This window comes from Fistularia commersonii, chromosome 33, assembly GCF_037954325.1.
Source record: "Fistularia commersonii isolate RoL2024-O1a breed Wild chromosome 33, RoL_Fcom_v1.0, whole genome shotgun sequence".
NCBI classification, from domain to species: domain Eukaryota; kingdom Metazoa; phylum Chordata; class Actinopteri; order Syngnathiformes; family Fistulariidae; genus Fistularia; species Fistularia commersonii.
Genome location: NC_141316.1, coordinates 6,974,629 through 7,000,078, shown reverse-complemented (window position 1 = coordinate 7,000,078; position 25,450 = coordinate 6,974,629). Strand labels below are relative to the sequence as shown.

Sequence of the window (25,450 nt, the reverse complement as noted above, 5' to 3'; positions counted from 1 at the left end):
GATTTATTCAACAACTGAAACGCCAAGTCTGCTTTAATGCCACGTCCCCACAAACCATCGCAATTGATTTTGTTTTACTTCATTTTCTGTGTAGACCGGTGAGGTGCGCTCACACACACACACACAAACTTATGTGACAACAGCATGCAGATTGAAGTAGATGAATGTATGATTGATGGTCGATTAAAAGATGTTGTGAACTCAGACTGAATAAATCATTGAACCAAAAGTAAGTTTCCCTTGATTTATCTGATGGCACTTTACCGTGTTGCAGTGATTAATGGACTCCCAGGCCGCGGTGAGAAAACATAATGAAATTAGAATTTGAAATTCTGTGTGATTTGAATAACTTGCCACTGCTGCAAATAGAAAATCAATGTGTCCGTGTTGCTTCATAGCCAATGTTTCATTTTATACAACATGATACAAAGTGCGTCGATACATTAATGGCACAAAACACGTCTGCTGAGGAAAAACCCCATGGTCTTGTTGAATCTCTGTAATCGTGTTTTATAACTGTGTTGAGATAATAATAATAATAATAATAATAATAATAATAATAATAATAATAATAATAATAATAATGATAATAATAATAATAATAATAATAATAATTGGGGATATTAAATCATCAAAGGGATGTGGTATTCTGTTCCCACATCCAACTACCGTGATGATTTATCATAAAACAAAAAAAGGTTTACAATTCCTGCTTAAGTGTATTACATAGTACCATGTCAATTTGTACAATCGAAACAAACCAAGAGAGCGCCATGCTCATCTTGGTATTTCTGTTTGGAGCAAATACCCCGCTGTGAATGGTGGCTGGGTTGGATTATCAAAGACATATCAAATCTGTTTGAAGGAGTTTGTACATGTTGTGTTTGTTCTGCACGTGTGCGTGCCAGTTTGTGCCAGTGTGTCTGCACACGGATGTGTGTATGGTGTCAGTTAGTCTGCAGCCGTATTGTTCGATGCCAGTGTGTATTTGCTCAGCTGTACATTTGCAGCACTAAATATATGTTGAAATCAAAGACTGTTTTGACACTAGAATGAAAAGTCACAGAAAACATCAGGTGAATAAACAGTTCTCTTTTCACTCAAACATACAATATCACAAAACAGTCTATTTAATTTCTATTTTACTTAACTTTGCTTACGCAATAATGGTTGCAAAGAAGGGCATTTTTCATGATTTTGAAAACAAGTGCATATGTGTCGAATAAAAAAATGACCTGCATTGTTTTCTCGCTGATCTTCAGATTCCTTCAGATTCCATGATTTTTTACATGTTTTCCAACAATTTTAGAGCAAAACATTTTTTTAGATGCGCATATATTTTATTGCTGTTCTCATTTTTTTTTTTTGATAACCATATTTTCTTTTTTTTTCACACTATTTTATTGCATTTTTCTTGTTTTTTTTGTATGGAATATATATACATTTACATCTCTGAAAGTAGATTCACAATTTGGTACACAAGGATATATTGATCAAAATAAATAAATCCTTAATCCTAGTTCCCTATTCTGCCGCAACCTAAATGACGAGGATCAGAAACCTGTTTGAATCAACGTAACCTTGTTCTCCAGTCTAATGCTGTTTCAAGTGTTCTGAATGCGGCTCGTATTACGCAACTGTCGACACCGCTAGTTCCGACTGGACGTGAAGGCACCGCGTAAATGTCTCCATTCAGTGAGATGAGACGAAGGTTTGGCCGCCAAAAGAACGAACACACTGAGCTGTAATAAAAGAAAGAGGGGAAAAAAAGTAAGATATAAGCACAGAATTTGTGATGGGAATTAAGTCCAGCTGTTTTAGCCGCGGTTGTTATCACTCAAGCGTATAGCTTGGAAGACGGACCGCTCAGTTTTAATGGGAACAATGAACTTGGCTAGCTTCACTGGACATAGTTTTGCTAGTTCGTTATGCTAGCTTTCAAAGCAAAGTGACTGCATACAAGTGAATATAAGAAAACTTGAAATACAAGATTTCTTATTCGGTGTTATTTATTTCTGTCTCAGCAACAAACAACCTGTGAGTGTTGAGAAAAGCCAAACGACTCCGACCCCAACAAATATGGCTAACCAAACAAGCATTGCTATCTCAGAGCTGCATCCCGGTTTCTCTCATCCTGTAAGTAATTATTTGTACCAAATCACAGTGATTTTATGTCTCTCTTCACTTGCCTTGGAACACTAGTAGATAGCCGTGGATAATTTCCTTGTTTTATTTGAATTGTTATACTGATGGAGCCCAGAATTTTGGAAGTTTGTTTGGAAGTTTTTTTCTTTGGCGTGTAATGATGTTTGAAGCCCTACACTTGGACAGGCTTTTACACTGTGATATAACCTCCTTTGACTTTTTTCGTTTAGAAAGTGGCTGGTATCGTCATTGGCAAAACGGATATCAAAAGTTTTCCTGACAGAAAAAGCAAGTAACATTTTTTTCTCCATTATACCTAGACTTTTTGTTTAACTTTTTTTTTTACATTTGAGATTTTTTTTACATTGCTCTCTGTATACCGCGCCTCAGCATCTGGTACAGCAGCCCCCTCTTCTGGGGAAAAGATAAAACAGTAGAGGAAATTGGAAGCTGATGTTTTTCCTCATTTTAACATCTAAACAAATGTTCTGGATTTCAGATGCTGGCACAGAGAGATTTATGTTTGGTTTCACCCTTCGGGATTCACCCGAATTTTTTATAAATGTGTCTGCCTGGGGAAGCGATGGCTACATAACTGGGCTCTCAAACAGCATCTGTACTGGGGATTGTGGTGAGAAATATGTAAAAGATGAGTTTGACTGTTGAGATGAGAGATTTTGTTTTTGCCGATATATGGTAACATACATAAAACACCATGCAGGAAATCTTAACAGAACACGTGAATAATAGAAGATATTGTTGCTCATCCTCTTTTCCAGTCACAATTGACAATCCTTTGGTTTGCAACAAAGACCCCGAAAAAGATGACAGATTCTCGCCTGCAACACCAAGGTTGCTTAGTTTGTTTCAGAAAGCACGGTTGGAAGTAGTGCATACACAATATTGCTGTTTTTACATGTTATTTACATCATAATGTAAGTGGATAAAATGAAAACCTACAAGTATATTATGTCAGTCTCTACAGGCTGCTGGTTACAGAGGCTCACTCCAAGGTGCTTGTGTCTGCTGACATGGCCACCACTGACAGGCTGCTGCCACTGATCCACCTACCAGTCAAAGACTCTAATGATTACTACTCTCTTGGAGACATTGTGGCCAATGGACAGACGCTGGACGGCGCAGTGCTAAATATACTTGCTGCAGTCAAATGTGTAGGTCACATTAAACGTGCAGTCTTCAAGCTTTGGACACACTGAAGCCATTATGTAACTGTTTGTATTAAGTGTTTCCCAACAGTTGTTGCCACTCTAAATGACAAAAATATTTTGTCTGTCCTTCTGCTCTAGGCAGATACACATGTTTTCTTGTGAATTCTCTGTGTCCTTAAAGCAGGGTCTTGCACTTTTTTTCAAAGTGTCATTTGGGTTTGATTGCTTTGCATATGTTTTATACTAGATAAGTGGGAGCATCTATTTTTTCAGTAATTTACCGGAAGCCTCTATAATGAACAGAGCAACTTCATGAGAGTCAGTGGTCTCAGGCCTCTGAATCGCAAAATTATGTTGGCTTTTTTAGAATGCTAACCACAGAGGGTTTAGGGTTAGAAAGTAAAATTATATATTAAGTTTCAATATAAAAATAAACAATATCACAAAGACCATTCTGTAAATTTATTGCTTGGTCCTGTGTTCAAGAAGAGAATTATAGACTGGTTGCTTCTGGGTGGGGACTAGAAACAAATGCAACATACTTAGTTGGAGTGACAAAATAAAACAGGCATCATTTTTTTGTAAAATTACTAAATTTGGTATCCTACTTGTTAAGGTATGAATTGCAATAAACGGGTTTGGTGTTTTTCACTTAAAGCTCAGACACAGTGGGAAGTGACACTAAGAAATACCAAAAAACGCAGGGGTGGTTGGGACATGTTAATATATAACATGTCATGGTATAAAACATCAGTATATACAAGTAAGACAAGCAAGGCTGTGGTGTGAAGCCTGATAGGCATGATGTATCTGACAATAAGCATTGATGCCCACCAAATATTTATTTTCCAAGGACAAGTCTGAATGTCTGCCATATCAAATTTCTACATTTATTTGACGCATAACTTTGGAAATTTCCCAATAGACGACATTATGTGTATTATTTCAGTACACTTATGAGACGGTTTGCTTGGAACTCTGTAACGTACCTCAGAGTTCAGAAAGAGGCCAAGTTAACTTAACGTTTGTGCATTTTCATAGGGAAGGGGGATATTGTGATAGGAACTCCAGCTGATTTGCGTTTACATTTTCAGATTGGAGAGCTGAAGCACTTCACCACTTCAGATGGACGCAGAGGGCAGAGACTGGAGATGAAGCTCTTTGATGACGTGGTGTCTTCCTTCCCCCTCATTTGGTGTGTCGTGCCTGTAAATTAATCTGGAAGAGGAACAAAGATGTGCTACTTTTGATGCATTTCTGCCCTATCCCATTTTATTGGCCACTGGTTTAACGTTGTATATCTTTTGGTTAAGTCCAATTTACTTTGGTGACATCAAGCTTTGTATTAACCTTCTAAACTGCATGTGTGTTTGATTTTCACTGCCTCCCTGACCTCCACTTCACTCCCAGTTGGGACAGAGAAGCCATTCAGCTCGTGCAAACCCTGATACCCAAAGGGACGGGTAGGTTAACAGCTGCTGCCCATTCCCAGCCACAAAATGAATCTGTTTCACTGTTATTCCTGCCTGTCATGTCTTATTAACATATTCTGCTAAAGGGAAGCAAGAACGTGGACATTTGAGAAGAAATCTCTGTGTTTATGTTTAAAATAACTTACTGTTGCTCTACCTCTTGCTCTCAATTCAAAGTTGTCTTCATAGCGGATGCAAGGATTAGCTTTGACAGCTTTCGCAGTGGCATGACCGCAACCGTTAACTCAAAAACCATTATCACTGTCAATCCCGGTAAGTAACATTCAAGAAAGCATTGAATCAGATTTTTTCATTTTAAGCCCAAACTAATCATTCGCCAATGGTGCTCAGTGCATAAAGAATATTTTTTAGAATATTTTCATCATCACACGCTTACTGTTGCAGTACAAGTCAGTCACAATTTGTTTTCAGACACCAGGGAGGCCAGCCTGCTGTTCAGTTATGCTAAGGAGCTGTCTGAGTCTGGTGCTCTGGAACTAGACGACAAACCAGAAGATTTGCCCGGTAGGTAATAAAAAGGCCAAAATTGGCAGATGATTCTTTTTTAATATACAGCACATCGGCATATTCCCCTCATACAAGTCATTGGGTTCTGATTTTAATGCATTATCTTACCCATTGATTGCGAATTTCTTCCCCCTTATTGTTGATTTCCAGGAGATGTCTTATTATTTTTCAATCAGAAATACTTGCAATTATTTTTAAGTAATTGTATCTGAGTGTAATGGTGATTAATAGCCAATTTACTACTCATGTCTGTTTTTGTAATCAATCAATATCAAGTAGTTACTGTGGAAAGTAACACATTTTTAAGAGGGATATATAAAAATAGACTTAATAAGTTCAAACAAATATGTATTTTTCTTTAAATCCAAGGTTTGTCAAAAAAGCATAATAAAGAACTTTGGTATATACTTCTGTCTATCCATCTGCACCTGATGACTGCAAATTAAATATGAATAAAATCCCTGTAAAAATGCACAAATAAATATGTGATTTTTTTTTTTGACATAGACTAACAAAAACTAAAGGGCAGCTATATCACTTATGAAAGGTTGTAGATGCAGACACATACATTGTTTTGTTTTTTGCTGCAGTGGATTCCATCACTGACGTGTACACCGTGAATCAGCTGAAAGAAAAGGCCCGTGAAACCCCAGAGGCTTTCTTTGGCATCACATACAGCTTCCTCTCCAAGCTGGATCTCGATTCCTCTGTCTCTAAAGTCATACGAACACGCTGGTTTGTTCACACAAGCAGATCAGCTGTGTTTCTGTTCAATATAACCTTTTTTTTTTCTGTTGTCAACTTGATGAGGCTGTCTCTTCTGTCCCAGCTCCAGGTGTAAGTTCCAGGTGGATGAGGACATGCAGAGCTGCTCCAACCAGATGTGTCCAGGGAGGGATCAGGCCTTCTCAGCCTCCTCGGGCTTTGACCTCACGATCGACCTGACAGACCACACAGGAACACTGCAGGGCTGCAGCCTCAGAAGCCCCGTGGCCGAGAAGACGCTAGGCTGCTCTGTTAGTATTACTTCAAACTGGCTCCTGCGTGGAGTCATTAAAGACACAGCGCACTAAGACATATAGAAATACTAAGTCAACACAAGGCCAGACCACATGGGGAAGTATTACTGTCCTGCAGAGATACATGACAATGCCTGTAAAATCAAGGGAATCACATGAAAAAATACACCATATGGCTGAGTGGCCTTGGCATGATGAAAATATCTTTTTAGTCCAAAAGCCTCTAATAACATTGAAATAGTAGAAATCTCACACAGTATCACTGATCTAACCATTAGATTCTACAGAAATACCTAATAGAAAAATTTCAGCTAGTTTCTTGGTGACTGTACTGGGGAGTATTATGATATTCCTAATTATCAGTTTATTCAAAGTAGTGACCAATGTGAATAAAGCAAATCAGTGGTAGTACTTCTCACATTAATACTGTTTCTATAAGGCCCAAACTCAAAGCTCTTCAATGATTTGCGTTGTAGATGGTGGAGTTCATGAGTTTGACCGATGACGAACGCACAGCAATGAAGTGGAAATTTCTTTTGGAGAGATGCAAAATATTTGTGAAGGTACATTTGTTATGTCTAATCTACCCTCTCTTTTTGCTGCTCAAAACACAGGTTATTTTATTTTTTTGTTTGTTTTTGTTTTGTTTTTTTCAATCATGGCCCTATGTTTTAGATCCTGCCCTCCACTAAGATGAAGAGTGGGATCAGGGGGACGGTGCTTGGCTGCTCCCTGGCCGACCCAGGAGAGGTGAAACTGCACATGTCTGCCCTGCTACAGCAGCTGTGACAAACTGTCAACTTGGAAGTTGCATGGTCACCAGTCTTCTGCTGCCATGGTGACAGTTAGCTGTGCAGCTTCAGGTTATATACGTGGATGTCATGTTTGTTTGTAATTACTATTTATGTAACATTTTTATTGAAAAGTGCTGTTTGCTTGTTTTTGAATTTAAATTATCTTACTTACTGGTAATGTTAAGTCTCAAACTCAATGGTTGTTTCAATTATCCAACTCATTGATTGAACCATAATAAAGTTATAAAGCTATTTATCAAACAAAGGCAGTGTGTTATTTTATGTAAGGACATGCTAAACAGACAAGTCGAAGCACTAAGCAAAAATAAACACATGTAGTCTTTTATCACAGCTTTGGTGTTTCACATATACATATTAAATCCCAGTCCTGCACATCTGATAGCTTCAAGAAAGGCTGAATTCAATACTTCAATATTCTTTCATCAAGATATAGATCTTTTGAGGAATAAAGCCCATTGACTACATAATTGAAAATAACACATTTTAAAATGATATAAAAAATTCAGCTTGAAAGATGCATTTCGTGTAGTATGGTTGTGTTGCTATGACAGAATGTGCCGGTAGGTGGCAGCAGTGCGGCCACTGCCAAAGCGGAACTCCTGCAGCAAGTTGTTGCAGCAGGGGACGATTTCCACGGACGGACCAATTTGTCTCCGTTCTTGAGGAAGGTAATGAAAACACGCCAGAATATTTCATTTAGTAGTTGCAATTACTACAAACACCGTTACATATTTCTATGTGTTTTAACCGTCACATAAAAGTGTCTGAACAGTAAGGAATAGGCTGTCTGTTAAGCTAACGAAGGCTAACACGGTTCTGGACGCCACTGGTTAGCAGTAATGTTACAATGTTTAGCGTAGCAGTGACATTTTAATGCAAGTAAACCACGTTTGAATAAGCTAACTACCCGTCCGATACCAATCCATGCAGTGTTTTCCATGCGAGCAGCCCAAGCATGAACGTGAACCAGGGGACGGTGGGCAGCGACCCGGTCATTCTGGCAACCGCTGGATATGATCACACGGTCCGCTTCTGGCAGGCCCACAGCGGGATCTGCACCCGGACCGTCCAGCACCAGGACTCCGTATCCTTTCCTCTGCGGATCTGCAGGTTGAGTCTGGAAGATATGCAACATAGAGGACGTTTGAAAAGCTGTTTTTTGTCCCTTGACAATTTCCCCCAGCAAGTGAATTCTCTCGAAGTCACACCTGACAGGAGCATGATAGCAGCTGCAGGTGGGTGAACAGCAGCACTTTGTCCTTTTTATAGAGCAAGGGAGAGAAGAATATAGTATTTTGGAAAGCTAAAAATAAAATAAAGGTAGTTCCTCCTTGTTTTTACATATCATGAATATTTTCATGAGCTGTCACATTGGTTTAAAGATAATTTAACATTTTTTTCCCACATTTATCCAAACAAAATTTAATTGGACCTCCCTCTCTTCATATTGTAACCTTAAAATAATTGGTGTAAAAAAAAATAATAATAATTGAATCAACTCTGTAGCCAACATAATCAGGTTTTTTGTGATATTTGAAAAAAAAAAAAAAAGCTTGGGCAATTCTATTCAGAAGGTGATGCTATGCATAATGTCACCACACAAATACACGCATAATGTTATGCGTGTATTTATAAATAGAGGCTTCAGTGTAGCATCGCTGCTCTTCATTGTAAGGGACGAAGTGGCGAGTCGGATGTCATCTGCTTTTTAGGTTATCAGCACATCCGCATGTACGACCTGAACTCCAACAATCCCAACCCTGTGATCAACTATGACGGCGTCACCAAGAACATCACGTCGGTGGGCTTCCACGAAGACGGACGCTGGATGTACACAGGAGGAGAAGATTGCATGGCTCGCATCTGGGACCTGAGGTGGGAGACGTCAGGAAAAATTCTGAAAACATTGTAGGAATAAAAATGTTCAAAAACATCAATGGTCCCTTTTTATAGTTGCCATTCTAACATGTCTTAGCAGCTGTATGTTTCAAGTGTACCTAAATGAGATCTTAAGACCTGACAATGGCACATAACAAAGCTACATGAACCTCACCTCCTTTAGAGGTGTTGAATTATATGTTTTGGTAATTCTAAAATGGTTATTATCCCATGTCTTAGGCATTTTAATTTGTCTTTTTTGTTATTTGGAAAGTACTTTATCTGCAATTTGAAGGTGATTACTTGCTTGATTACAGGCTGCACTTTTGATAATTGGGATATCACTCAAGTCAGTGAGTTGAAAAAGAGAACTGCACACTAGGAAACAATTTCCAAATTCGAGATCTGTCAAAAAGACATATCCAAGACAATTTGCACTAAAGAGTCATTTGTAGCAATTTTGGAGGATCATATCTGGATTTTCTTGTCCGGCAGTTGTGATTAAAATATCTATGCCATGGACTTGACCCCCGCTTTGGCAGCCCCTGAATTGTATCCTGTTTTTTCTCCCAGGTCAAGAAACCTCCAGTGTCAGAGGATCTTCCAGGTCAATGCACCAATCAACTGTGTTTGTCTGCATCCCAACCAGGTGAGACATCACGTTTGCTGTGATGCAAAGAAAGCAAAATTCCTACTCACAGAATTGATCATTCGTCCTGCCAGATTATTGGGGAATAATGTGCAGAATGCACGCACTCATACTTTCAATCGCATCAGTCTAATACATACCTGTTTGTGTGAATTACAATCCATATAGTGGTTAATTGAATTTTTTAGTGTTTATACAATTTTCTACTATTATTTATTGTTGTTATGTTTTACTTGAAACTCTGGCGCAACAATTTCCTTCGGGATAAATAAAGTTGTTCTTATTCTTATGAAATCTGCAGACTGCATTGAAAGAGCATCACAGCAACACTGCGTGAATATGAGTCAGACCTATTTACATATCAATGATTAGTGTTTTGTTTTTTTTTTGATGTTTTTTCAAAAAATACCACAGTATGTTGTGAAACTCTTACACTGGAGGTTGTTTTTAATAAGGCCGCCCAAAGATTACAGAAAACAAACAAATGAAATCTGCTCTGTGTTTAGGCAGCAGCAATCCTGCTGTCTTGATTCTCAGCTGGCGTGTTGTCTCGAGTCTCTTGTTAAACTTGCCACGTTTCTCATGTGGATTCTGGCTCTCGGCTCTTCATCTGGAAGCCTGTTTGAACCAGACGGACTGGATGACGATGAAACCGGAGCTCTGGAGTTCGTTTCATCTGTTGAAGGACAGCTTGCTCTGTTCACCGTATCAGTGTTCGGCATCGCGCATCTGGGATGCACTGCCATGCCTTTCCACAGCACGAACCACGACACGGCTTAAACCTGTGAGAAAGATCCCTTACTTCTGTGCCGTCTGCAGACACTGTAGCTCCAATGAACCGGGGACATTTCAAACACGGGCTCATCTTTCGTTTTGCTTGGCCGACCCCATGCTCTGTCCGCCCCTCAGCCTGCCCATCACACCTAAACCGGGGCCCGAGAGAGCATTCCTGCCTGTGAAAGACCTTGCTGACACAAGATGTGACTTTTCAGATGAAACCATCCCCTAAGGCAACATCCCCCTGTCAGCTTGGCTTCCCCGTTTCATTCCCCCACACAAATGTTTCTGTTCCCCTTCATATTTGCTCAACCTACATATTGTGTTGTTGTTGGTCCGCCCGAGTGTTACTCTGTTTTCTCTCACAGCAAACCGATATCTCACAGGAATATTTCGTTGTTTCCAGAGACTGTTCAGACACGTAAAATGTATTTCCCATTGGAAGACTTACCTAGAAGCTAATCATTTGAGAAAAGCAACTTTTAGAACTGCTCTCCTGTGTTGACTGATGATGTGCAACAAAATATATCAAAAGTATTTATACTTTAGTTACCCAGTGTTTTGATTTACTGTGACAAGTAGGAAATAATCGCAAACAAAACAAAAAAAATCAACAACAAGTAGGATTTGGGATAATAACTTTAAAAATCAGGAAGAAATCAACCCAAAATTAAGACAACTTTAAATAACGATGATGAACTATATTTAAAGTTATCTTCATTTTGGGTTCATTTCTTCCTGATTTTTAAGGTTATTATCCCAATTCCTACTTGTTGCTGATTTTTTTTTTTTTTTTTTTTTTTTTTGCAATTATTCCCAAAATATTTCCTGCACAATGCAATACTAATGTATGGTTGTTTGATATTCGTTTAATTACAGACTATCATCGATCTGTCACGTTTTATTTTTTAGCCCCTCACTTTAAGGATCCACTCTCAGATGCCTTAGCCTGATGTCAGACAGACCCAATGAAAGCGGTCACCTTGAGATGTGTTATTTCCTCCCCTATATTCGCAATTTGTTTTAAATGAGCACCAACTCAGTCGCAGCAGTTTCAAGCAAAGTCGGTGAACCTCGCAACGTTTTGTTTCCAGGCTGAGCTGATCGTCGGAGACCAGAGCGGAGTGATTCATATCTGGGACCTAAAGACCGACCACAACGAGCAGCTGATTCCCGAGCCCGAGGTTTCGGTCAACTCAGTTCACATCGACCCGGATGCCAGTTACATGGCAGCGGTCAACAGCTCGGTCAGTACCTAAATATTACTTCATAAAACCATCGGCGCCAGGATTGAAGGCCGGTTTGTCTGATAATCATAAGTATCGGGTTTTAAACGTTGTCTCTACTTCGCTAAGTGCAGCCCCGTTGGCTCCGTTTGTCCCCCCGAACAGGGAAACTGTTACGTGTGGAACCTTGCTGGAGGCATCGGAGACGAGGTGACTCAGCTCATTCCCAAGACCAAGATCCCGGCCCACACGCGCTACTCCCTCCGCTGCAAGTTCAGCCCCGATTCCACGTGAGTGTTCACGCCTGTTTTTTTTTTGTTTTGTTTTTTTGTTAATTTCTCTGCTTTCCGTGAAATATTTTTCAAAACGTCAAAGAGGAGACATGAAATGAACCTATATCAGAAAGTGCACACTCCCCGGGAAAAACTATCCTCTGTTTCCTCGGATGTGAAGGCCGACGGTGTCTCTGTCGTCCGCAGTCTCTTGGCAACCTGCTCAGCGGACCAGACCTGCAAGATATGGAGGACATCCAATTTCTCCTTAATGACTGAGCTGAGCATCAAGAGCAACAATCCTGGAGAGACATCTAGAGGCTGGATGTGGGATTGCGCCTTCTCAGGAGACTCGCAGTACATCGTCACAGGTCAGTGTACGCGAAACGAAGCCGGCCGGCCTCGACGATTAACGTTTCCCCGTGATCGGTACAAAAGATGAAATCCAAACAGTAAAAATCGTGCACATTTGTCCGTGTGACGCACACAGCGTCCTCAGAGATCCATCCCAGCCCGACCGCCACCTACTCTAGCTGTTGCCATCGAGAAGGCCGTTTAGGACAATTAAGGCAAAAACAGAGAGATTGAAAAACAGTTTTTACCCGTGAGCAGTCACCGCGCTAAAATCGACACAACCCTGAACCCTTGAACCTCACAGTACAGTGCAGTAAACCATTTTTTCCACTCATCACTTTTTTATGTCTTACTTTTTTCCATCTACATATTTATCTATTTATTCTTTTAGTTGTTATTTATGTTTTTTTATATTGTTGGGCTCATATTTTTTCTGCCTTATATCTCTAACCCAGAGATGCTGCTATCGTTGTATTGTTTTGCTCTGTCCTGGTTTTTAAAGCTGTGTTTTGTCTGTTTTGATTCCACTGAACCTGACAACTGCTATCTTTAAATGTCATTGCACTCTGTGTAATGACAATAAAAGCCTTCAATCCCTGAATCCTAATGGGATCGCGGTGGGAATGCCTTCGTTTTGAGGATCCGATCCTGTTTTCACTCCGCGCTGCTTCACATGTCGTGAGAGACTTACATCTGTGCCTCTTAAGTTTAATTTTGTTTCCCCGCAGCCTCTTCAGACAACCTGGCTCGTCTGTGGTGCGTGGAGACGGGCGAGATCAAGAGGGAGTACAGCGGCCACCAGAAGGCTGTGGTGTGTCTGGCCTTCAATGACAGCGCGCTGGGCTGAGGGGGGCCGCGGACGAGCAGACAGAAAAGAAATGAACTCGCTTCCCAGTCGGTGTGTGTCTGTCGGCGTCGAGCGGGATTCCTTGTGCCCATCCAAGAAACTCTCATCTTGAGGGAGTTAAGGCTCGCGTTTGAACATGACGCAATGCAACTGCGGTTGAAGATGCCTCTGGTGCTGTTTTTTTTTTTTTTTTTTTTTGCCAGGAGCCTGTCATTATAGTCTGGCCATAAATGTAAATTACAAAGGCCCAAGTGGATTTTACACCACGTTCCAGTAGAAATCCATACACCCCCTCCCCCCGACAGTGTGTCTCGACCAGAAATAAGCATTAAAAGCAATGCGGTGGATTTTATAAGGTGTCTCATAGAATAATCTGTATATTTATGTAAAATAACACCCACCTTTGATCACTTGTTTATTTTATTTTTTTATTCATTATTTTTAGAAATGTAAAATTCCCATTCTACATCACAATATGAAAATTTGTTTGTTTTTTTTGTTTTTTTTTTTAATTATTTTTGTTTTTTCCCCCCTCAAGGGAAATGCTCAGCAAAGTCAACCAGATGTTCTATCAAGGTCCTGGACAACAAAAACATGACATTGAAAGAGCAATGAAAATCTGCAAAAGACTGACAGAGAATCAGACTGTAGCTTTCTAAATTAGCATGCTGTGTTGAAGACACTACAATTTTTAATCAATATTAGACACAGACTTTATGATGCTTGATTATTAACATACACACATGGGCTTATTGAACAATCCCCTCATTTATTCTTCTCAAAAACAAGGACCTTATTTAGTCCACATTTTGTTTCCCATCTTTACTTTAATTAAGATCAAATTGGCCAGAAATACCACAATAACTTTTTTTTTTTTGTTTGTTTGTTTTTAAGCTTTTATTCAAAACACGTTTCAAAAAGGAATGGTTACAAAGAATTACACCAAAGCAGTGGATCACAGGAAACAACAATTAGAGAAAAACACACAAAAAGGGGGGAGGGTTTTCTCTGTAATCTCCGAATTGCGCCACCAGAGAGGTTATTAGACATGAAGGGGAGTGACGAGAGGGTTTTGGCAAAAACGGCGACAGCGTGTCTCCGTCTCTCCTCCCTCAGAAGGATGGAAATGTACTGGAAGAGTTGACCACTCGCTAGTTACTGGCGGCAGTATGGCACAAAGGAGACAGTCAAAGCTGGCTTTACTTACTTTCTTTCCTTTTTTTTTTTCTTACATTGACAACTAAGAATTGAAAAAAAAAAAAAAAAAAAGACAGCTTTGTTTCCCTGATCTTCTGCTGGGGGGAGTAGAGGCCATCAACAAGTCACTCTGGCAGATAGTAAAAGCAAACTGACACACAGATGCTGCTGGGAAAGCAGATATCGATGCAGAAGTAGACCAGCCTCTGTCTGCCCGGCCCTGAGGGAGAGACGAAATCAAAAACATGGCAGCAAGGTGCATGCTCTGCAGACACAGACCAGCATTTTGTGGCCTGAGCGGCGGAGCAACGTGCACTAATTTGGGAAACACAATGTAAGCAGAGAAGAAGCGTTTTAGAAGTATCCGCCACATCCTTGAGATATTAATAATAAAGTGTTCGATCGAACCATTTGCCTTTTCTTTGCATCGGGCAGGATTTGTGAAGGATGATATTTGGAGGGAGTGTACTTGTGAAGCGGCGTAAAGGTCACCGAGGGCCCGGAGCAGGGTGTCAGCTTGAAATGTCAGCACAGATTCATGCAGTTGGCGGGCCAGGTCAGATAACTCCTTACATTTAAATGTCTTTTATTTCTCATGGTAATTGTTGTTTGAAGCAGGGACAGGAAATACAAAAATAGGAACACAACAATTCAGAATCCTTTTTTTTTTTAACGATTTAATGAACTAAACTAATGAAGCAAACTTTAACTCTGTTAATTTAAATCTTTGCCAGTCCTGATATTTTGTGCAACTGATCTGATGAGATTTTTTTTTTTTTAAACTATGAGACAATTAAATCCAGAGTATGGATTCAAGCACTAAAATTATGCATTAGGATTTTTCAGTCTTCTGAAAGAGAAAATTTTCCATTCGATCACTTAGATTGAAGGAATGGAAGGGGGTGGCCTAGATTTCTGGTTGGCTGCTCTCACCCTCAGCTCTGCGGGTCCAGTGGACGCTCCTGCCTCGACACAGAGCCTGCAGAGGCTCGCCCAGCGTGGACACGTCCGCCCGACTGGCCGTCTGCACGCCCAGGAACTCCGTCTGCCTCCGGGTCTCGTTGCCGGTCAGCCGGAACTCCCCCTGCGAGAGGACGGCGTGAAAACAGCATTCACAAAGGTTCAAGTGTGATTTCATCCATTTGAGAAATCATAATAAAATAAATGACTGAATCTGAATTGAAGCAGACGCGGTTTTTAGTCTTTCAACTTTCCCAGTGTGGTCAACGGGGCTGCAATCTTATTTGTGAAACTGCACCACTTATCCCTGCGAGCAGCTCTTGATCGTAAACCGCTTAAAGCACCGTTTGGTCTGAATGAGTCATGTAACAGCCAGTTTTTCCGTTTCAGCATCAAGAGGAGCATTGTGGAAACCAGCGTGGGGGTGGAGGGGGGGGAACACTCAGTTGATCTCCTCCACGGGCCTATCAGTGAGGCAGAAGAGCCAGTGGCGCAATTTAACAGCGCAGTGTGCAAGGCCCCAACATGTGACACCACGAGACGCCGCCCTGTCATCGCTTTGCGTTCATGGAGACGATGCGTTGATGGTAAGGATGTAAATATAATTTCCTGACTCCCAATCTCCCTATTTAAAAGGCCACAAATACATCAGTGCTACACTCCTTGCAGTACTCATCCTCGCTTTACACAAATATAGCACATGCACTTGATAACTTCAGATAGCAAGGGGTTGCAGGATGTCTGGAACAATTTGATTAGAGATACATGTATATTTTTAATATGTTAAGTTATGATTAAATACCCCAAAATTGAATGAATATAGGAACCTGACAAATTTCACACAAATGACCAAATTTAGGCTGCTTTTAGCATGACTCAAAGTAACAGTTGCACAGAACTATCTTGCGCTCAACGTTAATAAGCCAGGGGAGGTGTGTGAGTGTGTGTGTCGGCTTATGTCCTACTTCGAAATGCATTTCAAATGATAAAGGATTGGTTTATATTGTTATCATGTTACAAATCACCTCCTATGAAACGGTAAGTTTCGAGCCTTTTAAATGGTCAGGAGGTCAATATCCAGAGATTCGCTTGTGTCAATTAGACGGTTTCCCGCTCAACTAGTCTTTCAGTCCAGGAGAGGAGTCTTAAAAGCTGAAAGGCCCTGATACAGAGTGGCCATTGTGCCCGTTTCCAGGGCTCAGGCTTGCCGCCTCCTGTAAGAAGATCCCAGGCACGTACATGTGGCCGCGGGGATCAGATGTGACGAGGAATTCGGAGGTGCTGGCGAGAGAGAGAGCCTGTCAAGCTCAAGCAGGCACTGAGAGCTCCGAGTAAGGGGCACTGGGACATCAGGCAAAGCCTAAAGAAACCTTGCGGACCCAGACTGGCGGGCGGATTTGATAATCAGAAACGGCGGTCGACACATTTTAGCGTGGCCGTCACGTCGCTCTATTTCCCACCGGCCCTGGGTAACGCATTGGTGTGTTATTTATTAATTCATTTTCCAAATTCACATCAGCTGAATAGAAAATGTGCATCGGGGTTAGTGGGACATACGAAGGAGTGTTTCTCTTCACGCGTAACCTGAATACATCCAGGACATGGCTGTTTAGTAATATCGCCGATGCTGAAAACGTCAGCAGCTCCATTACCTTTTGGCTCGTCTCTCGGATGAGCGAGCGCACGTTCTCGTAGTCGGACGTCTCCATTGTCTGAAGCAAGCAGCTCCCCAGATCGACCGGCTTGTAACAAATCAGCCCCTGTTTCGAGACAACGGCAGACCGTCAGACCGCTCCCCGCGTGACCTGCGGCGCCGCTCGCATTATTCGCTCATGAAAGGCTGAGAAAACATGCGTGCTAAATCCAGACCCACGTGTTCGACGTCAAAAAGCACGGTCGACGTCCCGTTCGCCGGCGAGGTCACGGTGAGGGTCACCGAGTTGTTCTGCTGGTCCACGACGGCCGACTGGTTGATGAAGAGTCCGGCGTGGTCCGGAGCGGTGATTCGAAAAGCCTGCGGAGACTTTTACGGGAGAGTCCGTGAGCGCGGAGCTCAGGAGCGTAACGAAAGGAGAGGGGAAAGGGTTCGCCGAGCCGGGGCGTCTTACCTGGGAGGGGGGACTCGGCAACCCGAGATGCCCTGTCAGACCCAAAGCGATGACGACCAGGAGCACGGAGGCCGAGAGTCCGACCCAGAAAGCCTTGGGCGGGAATTTGGGGAAGGCGGCGGCGGGGCTCGCGTCCTAGAGAGGAACCACCACGACGACACAATCTATAAACTAAATGTCACGCCGCTGTAAAAGCAACGTGTTATGTTGGGTTTTTTTTTTTACCGTTTCCCCCAAACTCTCCGAGTGTTTCCAACACCTCACCATCATCCTGCGTCCCTTGACAGCACCTCGCGCGGTCGCTATCGGCACGGAGCTGCGATCATGGCCGGCGCAGACTGAGACCAGATTCACCTGGCCGGCTGGTCTTTGTCCAATAGACCTCCCTTTCCCTCCCCCTTCTTCCTCCTCTGGTGTCTCTCTTACCCTCCCAAAACAACCAACAGTCGCATCAAAGATTCTCAAACCCAGCTCTGATATGTGATCTCCTTAGCGCTCTTTTTCTATTTAGGGCAATTTTCTGTACTTACAATGACATCTGACCCTCGGAAATCCATTTTATTTCCTGCGTTTCACCCTCACGCACACACACGTACACGTGACCGGCCACCTACCTGAGCCCAAACAATGGACAAAGGGGTGAAGCCGGCGCGGGTCGGATGGCTCTCTCATCAAGCGAGAGGTGATAAGCGGCTCTGGCTGCCGTCGCATCCAGCCGACGAAAACCCAAGGTGACCCGGGGAGGAGAGGTGACCGCGGTCGCTTCGAACCACAGAGACGAGGGGGAAGTTAAAAGTTTGCTTTATTTTCTGCATTCAAAATTTGCGAAGGGCTACAGTTCCGAAAGACAAGAAAGATTTATGGTAAAAGTAAAGGGTGGAAAACATGTGAATTATTAATATCCGTTGCAATTGCAACACCAGAGGCAGAAGCAGCTGCGCTTGCGCCGTCCCTCGAGTCTCGTTTAGATAAAACCGAAAACACGAAAGCTAAACAAGTTCAGTGCCTTTCGGCCCAGTTCTCTGCTCGTCGCTTATTCTGCCGATTTTGAAAGAGAGCTGTAAACCTGAGAACACGTTACAAAACTATCTATCAATGCCGTTTTTGTTTTTTTTTTTCCCTGTAGTTTCAATTCCAGTTGCTCAAGCAGAGGTTTGCACAACAAGAGAATGACAGCCTCAGAAGAGCGCACGTCTCAAACACACCTCAGATGAATGGCTTTTACCTCAAAAAAAAACAAAAAAACTCCAAAACAATACTTTTAAGTATCCTTTCGGTGAGTTCTGGCAGAGCCGAGTGGTGGACCGGACCCGGACATCTGGGGCTTCTCACCCGAGACCTGGATTACACCGTAGGGTCAAATACTGGAACGGGTTGCTGTGAAAGCCCTCGTCTCCTGATACAGCAATTCAACCGTGCTTATGATCTGTGAGGTGAATTATTAACAGAGGTAGACAATTGAAGGAGCTAAAATTCTGTAGATCACCCCTCCTAAAAAAAAAAAAAAAAAAAAAAAAATTGGAGGGAATAATTGATAGTTCAACCCTACAAAACTCATACTTGGACGGGTAAATGTTTATAATAAAATCTAATTTTAATGTAAAGCCTAGCGTACTATCTAAAACGTATGTATTGTTTTAGACATTAGAGGATGACGGGAATGCTGCCAACGCTAAGGACGTGACATTGCTTGTTTACCAAAAGCGGGGGAAACCTGAGGTGATAAACTTTTTGTAAGATAAAGTGTTATTTTGGGGAGTGACGCACGAGATTCCGTCATTCAAGGGGTGATCAATGATCTATCTCTTTTTTGCAGACGGTGTGATAGCTTGGGGTGAGATGACCCGGGAGGTTTGGGATTTTTTAGCACTCTTAGGACGGCATTCACCCTCCCCGGAGTGAACGTTCGCAGAGTGTCCAAAGCGTCTGTGTACGTTTCTGCACACTGCTGCTTGTGTTTTACCTGCATAGAGAGAGCTACAGTGAGATATCACGTGTCCAACAGCCAGTGAAGCTGCTGGAATATGTGACAAAAGAAGCAATGCCAATGTCTTAACAGACAAAAGGTGCTAGCTAGCTTTTAAGTATTCTTTTTAAATAGCACCATTATTAAGGATTTTGTCAAAATAAGCATTTTTATGATTTGGTATAACTAAAACATTGGATGAATGTTAAACTCGAAAACACTTGAGGACAGCCCGGCCCGGTGCGCGACAGGTCTTCAGGTGCGCCGCAGTCCCGGCGACACCGCCGTTCAAGTCTCATCCCCGCAGAACGGGCAGGAGGTCCGCGATGCTCTCCACGTAATAATCCGGGACCATCCCCTGCCGCTCCGCGCAGCCGCTCTCGCGGTGGGCCTCGGCGTCCGCCACGGTGCTGACGCCGGTCAACGTGAGGAGGGTCTTGAGGCCGCAGTTGGAACCCAGCATGATGTCCGTGTCGAGGCGGTCGCCCACCATCAGGCAGCGGTCGCGGTCCACGCCGTACTTGGACGCCACGCAGTCGAACATGAAGCTGTTGGGCTTGCCCACCGTCTGAGCGCGCCGCTGGGCGGCGGTTTCCACAGCCTGCAGCAAGCAGCCCGTACCTGGAGGGACGAGGTCAGGAGGTCAGGCAATGCTTTTTTACATGTCACGTGACCACAGTTTTGCAAAGACGTTCCCTAAAATCACCTGAAACTAATTGAGAAATGTAGATTTGACTATAACTATAGGATAAGCGGTACAGAATAGAGTAGAACGTGCCTTTCATCGGTTTCATTGAAGTAAAAATCGAGGTAGACACGAGGTCTTACCTTATTGGAGGTGGGAAAACAGTGAATAAACATCTTGTTTGGAACTTTTATGATAATCTATTTAAAGGGGAACTGCTTGTAGGTGAGAGGTCATAAATAGATGAATCGTTTCAGAATTCCTGATCATTGAAACTTGAGGAGTTTGAATTTTAAGATTGATTCATTTACTGATCAGAATGAATATGTCAGTCTCACAGCCTAACAGCAGACCAGATGTGGCAGGTGTGACGGGTCTCCTGGAGGTGATGGGGGGGGGGGGGTCTCCTCACCTGGGACGGCCTTGCCCCCCTCCAGGGGCAACCTCGTGTCTCGGTTGGTCCCCACGAAGAGACAGTCGGACCTGCAGAGGTACTGCAGAGCTCGGTTCAGCTTCATGTAGCTGAAGTGCTCGTCGAAGCCCACCACCACCGCCTTCACGTCCGGATCCAGCGGCACGGTGGCCCAGTCCGCCTGCTTCCCGAAGACGTGATCGGGTCCCACGCCGGTCTGCTGGATCCCCACGGCCTCCAGCTCCTGCGCCATGGCGTTGCTCCCGATCAGGTACACCTTCCCCTGCAGCTCGCAGACGCTCCGCAGGTACATGGCGGAGCAGTACGCGGTTCCGAACACCTCCTCCTCGGTCACGTTGAACCCCAGCGTGGACATCTTGTCCGCGTACATCTTCCTGGTCTTGGAGCTGTTGTTGGTGACGAAGAAGACCCTCTTGCCGTTTTCTTTGAGTCGGTTAATGACGTCTGGGGCGCCGGGGATGGCCTGGTCCCCACGCCAGATCACCCCGTCGCAGTCGAACAGGACGCAGTCCACGCCGTCCATCAGCTGCCGCGCCAGCGCGCCGCTCAGCCGCGTACATTTAGACCCGGACATGGCACGATCGGAGCGGTCGAGTGCAACCGGCTCTCCCCTCCTGCTTTCTTCCGAGCACAGCGGCCTGACCTTCCTGTCACCGCGAATCCCGGGGACTCAGTTCCGCACCGGCTTAAAGAAAAGTGCCGCCCACTTCCGGTCGAGAGCCCGTCGCTTGACTCTACGCGTGCGGTCTTCGTGGTGCGTTCACGTAACCATGTAGTAATCGGAAAAAGGGAACTCGACTAGACAAGACGCATGTGAACGTCAACTTCCCTACATTTTTTTCGCCTATATGAGTCACACGTACGGCGGTGTGGCTGACCGGGAGAACACTTTCACAAGTTCACGCCGTGTCATTTTTTTTTTTCACACGTATGACTTATCAGGTCATGTGATGCTTGTTTAAAATGAGATGTCGCATTATTTCGAGGACCGTGAAGCCGGAAGAAAGTAGCAGAAGAAACCGGGTGCGACTTGTTGTAAATCTCACATTAAAATGGCAAAATCTCCCAAAATAGACGACATGACCAAAAATTATGAGGAGGTATTCGAAATGGAACAATAATAGACAGTGGTTTTCTTCCAGTACAACCGAATGGGGTAACACAAAAAGCAGGGATCTTTAACATGTGACTGAAGGAGTCACTTTGGGTTAATACTTCATATACTAGCCTAGAGCCAAGTTGTGCAACAATACCTGTGAATTCTAACAGGTCTTGGGTCTTAGTTACATTATCATCCCCCTGACCATTAAATGCATTACATGCACATTGTTTAGCGCCTAATAACACAAAACCATAGTTAGGAAATTACGTGGAAAAGGATGTTAAATGATCAGCCCTATTCTCAGCGGATGGCAAACCTACAGGTAGCGAACGGAAAAATAAAATCCTAAAGAAAGTATTCTCCCTTTTTGTTAAAACGCCTGATTAACAGAGAGAGGTTTTTGCTATGAATCTTACCATCTCATGCGAGAACTTGTAATGTAGCCACTGAAATAAAAATATTTTATTTTCTCACAGTGGTGGCCAATATGGCCTGCAGCAAGTGTAGCAAAGCAACGTGAAGGCGGTTTCTTTCAATTGTCTTTTTTACAAACAGGGTGTGGAGGGAAGAAAATCTCCCCCAAGTTTCGAATGAGCCCCCGGCTATAAAAGTAGCGTTTAGAGTGGTCCGGCGCCATGGCGCAAAGACCGTCGGCTGTCGTAGTCGGTCGGCAGTGCTGGCAAGTGTAGCCTCGGCTTTTGTACCACTCGTTGGACGTCTGGTTGACAAGGGCCAGGAAGCAGTTGAACATAGCGTAGCCGGCCAGCAGGAAGAAGACGAACACCAGAAAGCCCAGCATAAAGATGATTCGGGGGAAGGTGAGGAACAAGTGCTGCAAAGAGAGGAAGCGAAGTGCACATTTATTATGCTAGAATTTATCTTGCTAGATATGTTGTTGTGTCGAGTCTCACCTGTGTAACAAACACGAACCCCGCCGGTTGCTTCTGGCCGTAATCGTCAATGTAACTGGCCCGGAGAAGCCCTGAACGCAAAACGAGGTGAAGCAGCATATCTGCCGTCAGTAGGGCAATGCTGCCTGCCATGGCGCACAGGCTGCAGAGGTAAAGCAGGAAGTAACGTTGATTCTTAGCGCCGATGCAGTTGTTCACCCAGACACAATGGTGGTCGAAACGCACGACACACCTGTCACAGACGCCTGAAATACAAGATAGTGATTCAGTGAACAGATCTGGGCAAATCCTTTTTTTTTTCTTCCCCCATTTAGAACATTATGCAGGCACTTGCATGAGGTGCAAAAACAAATCATGTCTTTGTGAGGATTAAAAGGGAGGAGCAGCACAAACATAATCACAACTCTGATTTGTAAGGGTGCAAAAATCGACCACGAAGCAAATATCCAAGCCAGTGTGACAAGAAAAGCTACCGTCGCTGGCGTTTTAAGTAAAACACTTACGACAGTGTTTGGAGCGGGCGGGTTTGATAAGCTGGCAGGTCGGACAGGAAACTCCTGGGTGAAATAGCTTCCTGTCATACGGATAAATGTGGATCTGATCAGCAGATATTCTCTCCTTTGTCACTGTGCCTAAGGGATGGTTATGAGAAAGACAAACTGAACCGGTTCATTCAGGCTAAACATGTCTTTTCTTTTCTATCAAATCTTGTTTAACAACAAGGGTTATATGCACTACTTGGTTATGGACAGTCATAAATGTTACCTGGATCTCTCTTGATGCAGAGGTAGAAGAAGAGTGACTTTATGGTCAACAGGATATAAGGCACAGACAGGCTGGTCAGGGTGGTATCCATCTCCCTACAATATCCAAATACCTCATAAGTGAACTCGAAGTAAACGGCAGCCTCCAGCAGGATATGCAGATACATGAATATGTTGCTCCTGAAATGTCAAGAAAGAGATAAAGAATAAGAATCACCTGAAGGTCCAATAGATTACGCATGTCAGAGAGAAGATCCGTCTGTGAGAAGGTGTATAATACATGAAGCAGACCAAGAGAATATACCGTGTCAAATGTAACGGCAATATAATATTTGACACTGTCTTGTAAAAAAAAAAAAATTGTTGACTTTTTATAATTATTTGCAGATTTAGGAAAATATTTATGCTGAAAAAGAAACACCTGACACATTCACAATTTATTTTCATTATTGTGGAATTATGTCTTTGAAAATTGGCACACAGTCAACTTAAATAAGCAAATACATCAAGTCAGCAAGAAATTACCTAAAAATGAGTATAAAACAGAAATTTACATAGGCAATGTTGGGAAAAATGAAATGACTTGCATTTTTCTGAAATGTTAAAAAAAGTCTTTCCCTCAAATGCAATCAAAAGCCTTTAACAAGTATTCTGTTAAATAGAGAAGGAGTTAACACAAAGCCTGAGACACATGGCTTTCCAATGGCTAAGCTCATAAAATTTACTGTAGTGAATTCTCTTCTGTATACCACGTTATTATAATCTATTTTTGTTTTATCCAGGGTTTCTTTTCCTTATTTTTTGAGTAACGCACCTTTGATGGAACAGCCTGTGCATGGTCCACTGGGACACCTTTGTGACCCATTTGGGTGTAAAAGGTGCAGCTACCTGTGTGGAGGGGACATGCCAGTAACTGTCAATCCTGTTGAAAAAATAAATAAAACGCAACAGCGCCACGCAGCGTCGTTTTGTAGTAGAATCGTGAAGTGGCTTCTCTGGTCTTTACCTTTGCGATGAAGTTAAAAACGACCGTAAAGGGGGTTTGTTGTTGTCCTGAATATTTGCAGACCAGCACAATGCAAGTTAGCACAACCGCCACGTACATGGCGAACAACGTGAGGAAATCCATGTCTTTACCTGAGGAACAACAGGTGTTCAGAACACACACACACACACACACACACACACACACACACACACACACACAAATGCGCTATTTGGGCAGTTATGTGTCCCTTTGTTTTTATTTCAGTTTATTTCAAATAGCAAATACAAGCCAAAAAAACGAGTCAAAAATGAGTCGAGTTGAAGTGAACTAGCAAGCATTAGCAACCGGTACACATCGTTATCCCTTCCCTTTCATTACTTTCTAGCGCTTTCTGTACAATCGCTTTTTCCTCTTACCTTGTTGTAGAGGTCACACATAACGTCTTTGTAGTGTAATTATCTCACGCCGGCATTGCGGGGCCGTATTTAGTAAAAACATATGTTATTCCATCACATCTTCGTCATGTCGCTGCGATTTGTAAACAGGGACTGTACTACTTCCTTAGCATGGATCAGCTAACCCCCAAGCTAACAGCTAATGCATGGGTGGGGACAAAGCCACTAATGTGACGTGAAGGAAGTATTAATTTGTCAAACAATAGCTACCAACATGTTAACACTTTTCAAAAGCGATTTCCCAATGAAGTAGCCACCTTAAATATGTAGATGTCTTTTTCTTTATTTTATCTTCTTTTTTATTTATTTTTTTTTTTTTTTATTTTATAATTGCACTGAAGTAAAAAAAAACAACTTGGAAGAGAAAGTGATATGACACACTTATGCTTTGCCCTGGATTCAGCACGACCGGCCTTCAAAGATGCACTTTTTTGACTTTTTTATCCCTGCCGTCTACATAAATGATGAACTCAAGAGTTACCTTGCCTCTTTATTCACCACTGAAATCCTCAACCGTGCACAATGCATCATGAGACACCTGCTGGATCTGGTTGCAGACTTGGCCAAACACTCATGTTACTGCTCATGGTGTTAGAGATAAGCCTCTGACCCAGGAGTGTGTGCGTGTCCATCTCTGGATGCTGTTTAAAAAGGTATGTGATATGATAGTTCTAAACCCCTGGTGTGCTCCTGGTGTTTTGATCATTTCAAAAGCTTCTTTATAATAGAA

General features: G+C 42.8%; 5 protein-coding genes across 7 annotated transcripts; 2 read left to right on the top strand and 3 right to left on the bottom strand.

Annotated features, from left to right (window-relative positions):
- Nucleotides 1–1,667: 1,667 nt before the first annotated feature.
- On the top strand, nucleotides 1,668–7,307 carry meiob (meiosis specific with OB-fold). Its single transcript, XM_086140340.1, has 14 exons — nucleotides 1,668–1,770; nucleotides 2,025–2,136; nucleotides 2,376–2,433; nucleotides 2,645–2,776; nucleotides 2,925–2,997; nucleotides 3,122–3,317; nucleotides 4,409–4,509; nucleotides 4,725–4,777; nucleotides 4,964–5,059; nucleotides 5,219–5,311; nucleotides 5,905–6,049; nucleotides 6,144–6,330; nucleotides 6,810–6,896; nucleotides 7,009–7,307. The coding sequence occupies exons 2-14, from the start codon at nucleotides 2,080–2,082 to the stop codon at nucleotides 7,120–7,122; spliced, it is 1,392 nt and encodes a 463-aa protein (XP_085996466.1). The 5' UTR covers nucleotides 1,668–1,770; nucleotides 2,025–2,079; the 3' UTR covers nucleotides 7,123–7,307.
- Nucleotides 7,308–7,750: 443 nt separating this feature from the next.
- Nucleotides 7,751–14,755, top strand: mlst8 (MTOR associated protein, LST8 homolog (S. cerevisiae)). Its single transcript, XM_086140339.1, has 9 exons — nucleotides 7,751–7,816; nucleotides 8,079–8,232; nucleotides 8,332–8,383; nucleotides 8,861–9,023; nucleotides 9,600–9,675; nucleotides 11,547–11,699; nucleotides 11,844–11,968; nucleotides 12,158–12,321; nucleotides 13,033–14,755. The coding sequence occupies exons 2-9, from the start codon at nucleotides 8,104–8,106 to the stop codon at nucleotides 13,149–13,151; spliced, it is 981 nt and encodes a 326-aa protein (XP_085996465.1). The 5' UTR covers nucleotides 7,751–7,816; nucleotides 8,079–8,103; the 3' UTR covers nucleotides 13,152–14,755.
- Nucleotides 14,474–17,686, bottom strand: bricd5 (BRICHOS domain containing 5). Its single transcript, XM_086140245.1, has 6 exons — nucleotides 17,681–17,686; nucleotides 17,417–17,551; nucleotides 17,182–17,331; nucleotides 16,961–17,068; nucleotides 15,282–15,432; nucleotides 14,474–14,568 (listed from the first exon to the last, which is right to left on the bottom strand). Exons 1-6 carry the CDS (start codon nucleotides 17,684–17,686, stop codon nucleotides 14,474–14,476), a joined length of 645 nt encoding a protein of 214 aa, XP_085996371.1.
- A 514-nt stretch (nucleotides 17,687–18,200) lies between these two features.
- Nucleotides 18,201–21,186, bottom strand: pgp (phosphoglycolate phosphatase). Its single transcript, XM_086140792.1, has 2 exons — nucleotides 20,480–21,186; nucleotides 18,201–20,003 (listed from the first exon to the last, which is right to left on the bottom strand). Exons 1-2 carry the CDS (start codon nucleotides 21,072–21,074, stop codon nucleotides 19,678–19,680), a joined length of 921 nt encoding a protein of 306 aa, XP_085996918.1. The 5' UTR covers nucleotides 21,075–21,186; the 3' UTR covers nucleotides 18,201–19,677.
- Nucleotides 21,187–21,613: 427 nt separating this feature from the next.
- Nucleotides 21,614–24,823, bottom strand: zdhhc4 (zDHHC palmitoyltransferase 4). Of its 3 annotated transcripts, XM_086140676.1 has the most exons (8): nucleotides 24,682–24,823; nucleotides 24,284–24,414; nucleotides 24,092–24,165; nucleotides 23,495–23,536; nucleotides 23,279–23,373; nucleotides 23,017–23,145; nucleotides 22,514–22,758; nucleotides 21,614–22,434 (listed from the first exon to the last, which is right to left on the bottom strand). In XM_086140676.1, the coding sequence occupies exons 2-8, from the start codon at nucleotides 24,404–24,406 to the stop codon at nucleotides 22,135–22,137; spliced, it is 1,008 nt and encodes a 335-aa protein (XP_085996802.1). In that variant the 5' UTR covers nucleotides 24,407–24,414; nucleotides 24,682–24,823; the 3' UTR covers nucleotides 21,614–22,134. The 3 variants fall into 3 exon arrangements, with proteins under 3 accessions (XP_085996802.1, XP_085996803.1, XP_085996801.1); XM_086140677.1 differs by lacking the exon at nucleotides 23,495–23,536 and having other exon boundaries at nucleotides 21,620–22,434; nucleotides 23,279–23,457; nucleotides 24,284–24,330; XM_086140675.1 differs by lacking the exon at nucleotides 23,495–23,536 and having other exon boundaries at nucleotides 21,631–22,434; nucleotides 23,279–23,457.
- Nucleotides 24,824–25,450: the final 627 nt, after the last annotated feature.

What these genes read in the sequence shown, in the direction of transcription:
- mlst8 (XM_086140339.1), top strand. Translation starts at nt 8,104, where the DNA reads ATGAACGTGAACCAGGGGACGGTGGGCAGCGACCCGGTCATTCTGGCA. An exon ending in CCGTCCAGCACCAGGACTCC is followed by an intron (nt 8,233 to 8,331) that starts GTATCCTTTCCT and finishes AATTTCCCCCAG; the next exon opens with CAAGTGAATTCTCTCGAAGT. An exon ending in TTTGTCTGCATCCCAACCAG is followed by an intron (nt 9,676 to 11,546) that starts GTGAGACATCAC and finishes TTTTGTTTCCAG; the next exon opens with GCTGAGCTGATCGTCGGAGA.
- meiob (XM_086140340.1), top strand. Translation starts at nt 2,080, where the DNA reads ATGGCTAACCAAACAAGCATTGCTATCTCAGAGCTGCATCCCGGTTTC. An exon ending in CATCTGTACTGGGGATTGTG is followed by an intron (nt 2,777 to 2,924) that starts GTGAGAAATATG and finishes CCTCTTTTCCAG; the next exon opens with TCACAATTGACAATCCTTTG. An exon ending in GATGCAAAATATTTGTGAAG is followed by an intron (nt 6,897 to 7,008) that starts GTACATTTGTTA and finishes CCTATGTTTTAG; the next exon opens with ATCCTGCCCTCCACTAAGAT.
- pgp (XM_086140792.1), bottom strand. Translation starts at nt 21,074, where the DNA reads ATGTCCGGGTCTAAATGTACGCGGCTGAGCGGCGCGCTGGCGCGGCAG. An exon ending in GGGGGGCAAGGCCGTCCCAG is followed by an intron (nt 20,004 to 20,479) that starts GTGAGGAGACCC and finishes TCGTCCCTCCAG; the next exon opens with GTACGGGCTGCTTGCTGCAG.
- zdhhc4 (XM_086140675.1), bottom strand. Translation starts at nt 24,406, where the DNA reads ATGGATTTCCTCACGTTGTTCGCCATGTACGTGGCGGTTGTGCTAACT. An exon ending in TTTTTAACTTCATCGCAAAG is followed by an intron (nt 24,166 to 24,283) that starts GTAAAGACCAGA and finishes CCCTCCACACAG; the next exon opens with GTAGCTGCACCTTTTACACC. An exon ending in GGTTCGTGTTTGTTACACAG is followed by an intron (nt 22,435 to 22,513) that starts GTGAGACTCGAC and finishes CTCTCTTTGCAG; the next exon opens with CACTTGTTCCTCACCTTCCC.
- bricd5 (XM_086140245.1), bottom strand. An exon ending in TCCGAGAGACGAGCCAAAAG is followed by an intron (nt 15,433 to 16,960) that starts GTAATGGAGCTG and finishes GTCCTCTCGCAG; the next exon opens with GGGGAGTTCCGGCTGACCGG. An exon ending in CTGGACCCGCAGAGCTGAGG is followed by an intron (nt 14,569 to 15,281) that starts GTGAGAGCAGCC and finishes TCTCTCCCTCAG; the next exon opens with GGCCGGGCAGACAGAGGCTG.